At 44.3% G+C, this 7757-nt stretch overlaps 1 protein-coding gene across 1 annotated transcript; it reads left to right on the forward strand.

The window, feature by feature from the left end:
* Positions 1 to 1626: 1626 nt before the first annotated feature.
* arv1 (ARV1 homolog, fatty acid homeostasis modulator) lies at positions 1627 to 7549 on the forward strand. Its single transcript, XM_040126072.1, has 5 exons — positions 1627 to 1787; positions 2162 to 2281; positions 2720 to 2873; positions 3768 to 3992; positions 5424 to 7549. The coding sequence occupies exons 1-5, from the start codon at positions 1692 to 1694 to the stop codon at positions 5549 to 5551; spliced, it is 723 nt and encodes a 240-aa protein (XP_039982006.1). The 5' UTR covers positions 1627 to 1691; the 3' UTR covers positions 5552 to 7549.
* The last annotated feature ends 208 nt before the right edge of the window (positions 7550 to 7757 follow it).

Here is a 7757-nt window from a genome sequence, read left to right on the forward strand (position 1 = left end):
CAGCTGAACGAGGCTACACTACAAGTCCCGACATGCTCTGCGGCTGTCAAACCGGTCCCTCCAGCGTCAAGTCGACTCCCGAGTTAGACAAAATAAACGAAAACATTTTCCGTTATACCTTTCAAATTAAAACCAAACTACACAACTGTCAGCTTTAACAATTGTAATTTATTAAAATACTGTATATATTTTTGTCTAATTAGCCTCTGGTGCTAAAATGATCACACACTGGACTCCATCCTTTACCAACCTTTTCATTTACCACTATATTACTAAAATAATTATTATAGTATAATACAGTATAATCAGTGGTTGAAGGAGTAAGTACTCATTATCATCCCGATTGTCTATAGTGTAACTCTACTACGTTGCTCTATTCTGTACACCTAACCTCTTCAGCATCTCTCACCGTCCTGGAAGAGGGATCCTTCTTCAGTTGCTCTTGCGGAGGTTTCTTCCATCAGGGTATTTCTGGGGACCAAAGGACAGAGGGTGTTGATACTGATACTGTACAGATTAAGACCCTCGAGGCAAATTTTTGATTTGTAATATTGGGCTATATGAATAAAATTTGACTTGATTAGACATATATTATTTTTACTGATGCACTGATGTGCTAGATGTCTGTGAAGATTCTGAGTCGTCCAGGTCACGGTATCCTGTAAGTGCTAAGCGAAGGCAACTGGACCTGCTTGAAGTTCTTGAGGACGTTTCTCCTCTCATCCGAAAGGCTTTTTCAGTTCTAAGGGACTAGTGGGGAGTTCCAGGTAAATATCCCCTGGGGAGATCGGCGACACTTGTGAGTCGGGGTGTACGCATTTTGGAAGAGGAGTGAAAGAAGCCATCTTTGTCAATCTGGAACGACCATCACTACACAGGAGGAGGTGGTCGGAGACACCACCTGTCAGCCACCTACAAAAGCGGTTCACTCCCCCAGACGGCCGAACACCCATCCACACCAGGACTCGTGTGACCACTCACGTGATGGCAGGGGTGGGTCAACGCCTCGTGTGACCTCAACGACTCACAAGTGGCGCTGATCTCCCCCGAGGATATTTACCTGGAACTCCCCACTAGTCCGTTAGAACTGAAGACGCCTCATGAGGCGAAACGTCCTCAAAAATTTCAAGCAAGTCCAGTGGCCTTCGCTGAGCACTTCCAGAATGGATGTGCTAGAATCTTTTACTGTTGCAGCCTGCTGAGAACTAACTTTAAATAGTACAGTATGTTGTTGGGTTGTGTAATCTGTAGCAAAGCACTGTATTTTAAGATCACCATTTATGTATTAAAAAGAATCTACAAAGAAACAGTTAGATAAATGTAATTGAGTTTTAAAAAAAGGCTAAAATGTTTGAAGTAAAGTGGAATAGATGTATAAAGTTATAAATGGTGTATCTCAAAATTGTACATAAGTACTGCGTTTGAGTAAATGTACTTATTCACATTACACCACCGAGTGAGGTATAGTATAACATCTAGTATAATAAAGTTCCACTATTAAAATAAATTGCATAGCAAGAGGGAATACTTTTTTCAATGTCAATCACAGAACATACAAGCTCTTTTCAACCCTTCAGATGCCGACAAATCTGCCCTTTTATTTTGAAGGGGGGGGCTGCATGGAGACATATTAGTTCCGGTTGCGTCGACTCACATGCTAGCGGGTTTTCGTAGCCGTTTACAGAGGAAACATGGACAAAAGTGTCTTTAGGTGTATTGAATGTAACGAAAGGGCAACGGAGCTGCATCGGGATTACAGCAACGGGATCCTGAAGATAACTATATGTGTAAGTTAACCATCAACGTCTTAGATTTGGTGCAGTTTTTGAGTGTTTGACGTTGCGGGAGGATGCTAGCTAACGAGGTTTGCCTCGGAGATGTAACGTTGACCTCTCAAGATGTCTTACTGCTCCTTTCTAAAAGTAAATTATTGCGGTAGCTATAAATGGAGGTCAGCGTCTATATGTTTTTTTTTTTCCCGCATTGTGTCATGTGTCGGCGACATTCCTCGCAGGTGCACCTGTGCACCGGTTGTATCTGGTCGAACCTAGCGACAGACTTAAACTACCTGTGAACGGATGTAACGTTGCGAACAAACGGCTTTCGGTGAATTAAGTTATTAAAGGGGGCTGGCATTGCCCGTGTGTTTGTTTTTCTCCAGGAGTCCTGCCAGAAGCCAGTGGACAAGTACATAGAATATGACCCTGTTATCATCTTGATTGATGCCATTTTGTGCAAGACGCAGGCTTTCAGGCACATTTTGTTCAACACAAGCTTGAATGTAAGTAACCTGAACTATTTTACACTTGTGATAATGTACCTGTCTGACAGTGGTAGTACATGGATGTGTGCATGTCTTGAGTTGTCAAAAGCGCCTGCATAGCTGGTCCCTTTTTTTTTTTTAAATTAGCAAACATCTTAGCTCCAAGCCACAGTCAAACCCCATTCTTTGGTGCAACCATTGCACCCCTCTGACATCTGGGAAAAAAAACCCCACCTTGACACCCATGCCAGCAACTACCGACACTGAACAAACTCTTGGTTGTTTGTGTGGGAGGGATTTCGGTTGACAGAACATCTTGCCAAATGTATATAATGTCTTGTTCTGTCAGCTATCTCATCACGTTCAGCTCACTGGGCTCATGTCCAGCGCTGTCATCCGTGTGCTGTCATGAATGCGTGTCCTCAGGCAGCGTTTGTGCATCTTCTCCCCCCCTAGATCCACTGGAAGTTGTGTGTGTTCTGCCTGCTGTGCGAGGCCTACCTCAGGTGGTCTCTGCTCCACGGCTCTGAGCCGAGCAGCGACCCCGCTGACATTATCAGGTACACCAAGGAGTGGGAGTTTTACGGCATGTTTGGATTGGCCGCCCTGGGTAAGATAATATGCCAATGCAGCCCGAGCTCCGCCGTGTATCCGTTCAATAGATGCCGTTCGTGTCAATGCGGAATCGCAGCCGTAGTTTATTCTAGAGTGTTTGCATAGACCACCAGAGCCACCAGTCAACTGGGAAAGCTCGAATGGTTGTGGTGTCACTGTGCAATGAAAACATCTGTGTAGTCCTTTATTTTCACCGGTATTGTCTCTTAGAAGACCCATTTTTAAACAGTGCCCTTGAAGCAATAGTCTCTTTGAAACTACCATACTCTTCTGTTCAACCTGCAGTAGGGTTGCAACTAAAACAATTTCCTCATTATCGATTATCCTGCTGATTCTTTTTTTTTTTTAATGTTTAAATGAACCGGTCATTCGTTCAGTGTGTAAAATGTCACAGGTCAAAGAAAAATGCCCATGGCATTTATGCAGAGCCGGTGGTTGACATTTTCAGATTGCTTGGTTTTTCAAGCCCAACAGACCAAAAACAAGAGACGTTCACTTTTACAAAAGCAGGGGTCTCTCACGTTTTTTAAAGCTGAAATCTGAGAATGTTTGATAAGTTTGCAAGATAAATGGCTGAAACAACTATCAAGTTGTGGTGATTCATCAATTCATTTGAGTAATCATCAAGTACGTCAAGTGGCCTTCAGGCTAGAGAATAGGAACGATAAATCCCTTGCATGTTGCTTTTGTTGGAACTACAGGGCCAACACACTGACACAGACTGAATCTTGTTGATACACATTCATACAGGAGGTGACAGTTTGATGATTGTTTGATGCTTTTATTTTTTTGTACCGTAAAACCATTTACATCTACCATTAAATGTGCCCGTCTCTACTGTTTCATATGGTTTCTGAGTCCCTGACATCTCTCTACGTCGGTCCTGCAGAGCTGTCGGCGTTTTGCGGCAGCGTGCTGTGGTTCCTCTGGGCGGTGGTGGGTTACCTGCAGGGCGGGAGCCTCGAGCTGCGCCTGCTCGTCAGGGCCCTGCTGCTCTCCTGCTACGGCAAGGTCCTCCTCATCCCTGCTGTCATCTGGGAGCATGACTACTCCCCGCTCTGTCTGGGCCTCATCAAACTGTTTGTGCTCACTTCAAACTCACAGGCTATCAAAGGTAGGAGAACACGTCTCTTTCAAGGGCTGATTCACACATTTTAGAAAAAAACAAAACAAAACAAACCATTGCCTCCGACTTAGTTTTGGTTTCATGTGTCCAAGGTTTGAGATTTCATGTCTCTAGGGATGACACTTGTCAGTCTGTCGGTCCGTCCACCCCTTTGGTCCAGACTGAAATATTTCGAAAACTGTGAGATGGATTGCCAGGAAGTTTTGTAGACACATTTTATGGATCCCACAGGATGAATTGCGAAAACCTTGATCCCTCTAGTGCCATCGTCAGGTCAAATCGATGTTTATCTGATACTTCGGTTTATGAGCAAGTACCTGCAAAAAGGATACGAGTAATAATTTTGGATAAAGAGTAGATATGTTGTACCAATACTCAGTATATTAAAGATACTGTATATTAGTCCTTTTCCAAAACTGTTTATTATTATGGAGAAGCCTTTACAGCTCAATTAAACTCTCTAATGAAGAATAGGCACATGAGATTTTAGGTAGTGTTATTTTACACACGGCTGATTATAATCCTCCAACGCCAAAGTGCAATGCTTCGAAGTAATAATGGACAATACTGAGTGACCAGTGGTCGTTCGGACACATCGCTGTTCACGCGGCTGTTATGTCAGCCTCGGTGTCGTCTTTATTTTTAGAATCAAGACATTTTCACAAACGACGGGAGGGGAACGCGTTTCAGGAGAAATTAGGAGTAACTTTTTAATTTGATGAGTTAGCGAGTCCCGACGCAGAACAGCTTGTACCTCGCGCTACTCCACTCTTCAGACCATGCTTTAAAGCACCAGCAGGTGGCAACTCACTCTCCCTTTGTTTGAAAATCCCCCTGCCCCCGTGCTCCTGACTGCACACAGGCCCGGACGTTGAAGATAAAGGTGTTACATAACCGAGCGGTATTTGTCAGTGTCTCTCGCGTTCTATAATTATTTCTTGGGCAGAAGCGGCTCTGGAAACATAAATCCGCTCGTTGTTGTTCGGCCGCCAGCCTGTGAGCAACAAACAATGAGATGTTGTTGAGTGATTTCATGGTCTGCTGCTCTGATGAGGTGTCTCTGTACAGCATATTAATAAAGAACAAGTTAGAGTATTAGTGAGGCCGAGTGCAATGAAGGAGCAAATTCAGCCTTTTGACTGCTTTAGTTTGAGTCCTCTAAATTTTATATAAAAAGTGTGTCTCTAATACCATATTGCCACGTTATGTTTTGTTGCATTTGTTTTTTTCCCCACTGTACGTACCAGTTGGCAGGAAGGTGCTTGGTGATGCTTTGTTAACAGAGTTGTAGATTCACAACGGAACCTCTCACAAGCGTTGCCGGCACTTTTTTGGTTCCATCATTCTCCTTACGTTTTCAGAACGCGTGTGTATTTATAATGGTCTTCTCCGTCTCTCCCCCCTCCGTCTTTTCCGCAGTGATCCTGAACAGCAGTCGACGCCTGTCGCTGATGGCTGTGTGTCTGGGCCTGCTGTCAGAGACCTGCGTGGCTCAGGCCTGCAAAAAGCTTCCGTGGAGCATCCAGGACATGTTGACCTTCGAATGAACGTCTGCTCTGTCGGACTGAGACAAGAGTCGCTTATCTCAGGGGACGGACAAGTGGTCGTGGATGCCAACCCGTGCCAGAGTGAGGCAGTTCTTAATGAAACTTCTGCACACGGGGATGGAGAAGAAGTGGTGTTCTTCAGGTTCCCTTTTTTTTTTTTTTTTTTATATTGTTTTGGGTTGTTTGGTTTGCTGCTCATGCCAACCAGCCGGATCAGCTCATTTCAAACCAACTAGAAACATGAGAGGCGTCGCCTCCTGTGTGGCAGAGACAGCCAATGCGAGTGTCTTACAGAACTGGCGACAGTGTCCGTGCTGCTCATTCGGAGACAGAGCTCAGTGGAAGGGAGATTTATTACTTAGAAAATGTTGACGGCTTAACTCGCAAGGCACATGAAACGGAAGGAGAGACGAAGTGGTTGTATTCTTTCACAAAGAAAAAAAAAAACAATACAGTACAAACAGTCTGCAGATTTATACTGAAGAGGTGGTAGTGGCGCAGTCTTGTTTTTCCTTTTGGTTTCAAAGTGGGCAAGGAGCTCATAGTCAAGATTCCAGTGAGATTTTTATTTTATTTATTGCTTTCTTAAGAAGCCTCGGAGAGGAGCTCCGACCTGGGAACATCCCGTGAGCTCAACTACTGTAAAAACATGCTCTAGTTCCAGGGCCTTTCTCTGGAAGTGACACAAACACTGACCCTCAGGTTGTAATTTGACAATGACCACTTCTCTGTTTGGTCAGGACGCACCCAAGACTCTTCATATTCTTTAGCTCATTGGTGAAATGCATACCTTTATTCACACACACACACACTAGATAAATGTTGACACACAGGATCAGTAAGGCAGACATTATTGGCTTTCGACTTTTTTCTGTTGAAACCCGGCCGGTTGGCCACGACAAAAACAGGAATGGACACGCAAATGCCAGGAAATTAAGATTAAGCAAAAAGGGAGGCAGCCAGGGAAGACAGGGAGCCATGCCGAATGCCGGGGCTTTTTTATAGTCTGCAGGAGCACGGGGCCCAGGTGCTGCAGATCAGGTTGGCCACTGCAAACGGGCACCGTCAAGACGGCGTAGGAAAAAACACACACACACACATACTAGTACACACGCACACCGGCAGACTGAGCAGGGGCCGTCAGAGTTGTTATACTAAACGTTCATACGTGTGCCAGCGGAATAGGAGAGGGGGCAGCTGAGTTCCAGTTTGATTGAGTTTGGATATTCAACATTATTAGGGCCGGAACTACCAGTTAACTCTGCTTAACTTAGTCAGGTAATCGTTTAATCTATAAAATGTGAGAAAATATTTTTTTTTTAAATGCTTCTCACAAAAAAGTCCAAGGTGACTATCTTCAAAATTGGTGTTTTGTCTGACCAACTGTCCAAAACCCCACAACATGTAATTATGACATGACATGACATGAGACCAATTGAGTTAAAGGATTATTCGATTATCAAAACTGTTGCTGATTTATTTTGCATTGAAAAGGGAATCAATTGATCCACTAATCGTTTGAGCTCCAGACATTATTAAATTTGACTGTTCTCACGACAAGCCAGTAAAAAAAAAAAAAAAAAAAAAAAAAGCCCAAATTATTGCCATGTTGTCTTCCTATATCCAAGTTGGGGTGAAGCCACTGAAAGTAACATTTCACCATCGCACGGCACCAAAACATCGTCCTTGAAACCGGGGACAGTGTTTGAGGTTGCTGAGAGGCATTTAGTTGAGTAAAATCATGGAACCCTAAACTGCAGCGAGTATCTTACCAGTCATCTGATTTACAGTAATCATTATGACACATGTCGACTAGCTGCAAGTGAGTCAACTTAACAGAACCCCGGGCTACTGCCCCTGGAATGTGGATTATGTGTCTGTATACAGAACAACGCTCAGTCAGTAAAACAAACATCCAGGGCAGACCAAGTGTCCGTGGAATGAGGGGAATTTATTCGTTGCACTCGCCGACAGTATAAAGTGACAGCCCCCCCCCCCCCCAAAAAGCAATCTTTGCAGGAATGGTGGTGTTGCCATGAACTGGTGCAAAGCCAGGCATGTGACACGAGGCGTGAGGCAGATTTCTCTCTGAGCAAAACCATCTGTGGCTGCTGACAGAGGACCCACCCTGCGAGATGTGGGGATTTTTCTCCCTCACACTATCAGAGATAAACGCAATGGCCGTTCAGTGCTTCCAGGGCCTCGG

This window comes from Xiphias gladius, chromosome 4, assembly GCF_016859285.1.
Source record: "Xiphias gladius isolate SHS-SW01 ecotype Sanya breed wild chromosome 4, ASM1685928v1, whole genome shotgun sequence".
Lineage (NCBI taxonomy): Eukaryota > Metazoa > Chordata > Actinopteri > Istiophoriformes > Xiphiidae > Xiphias > Xiphias gladius.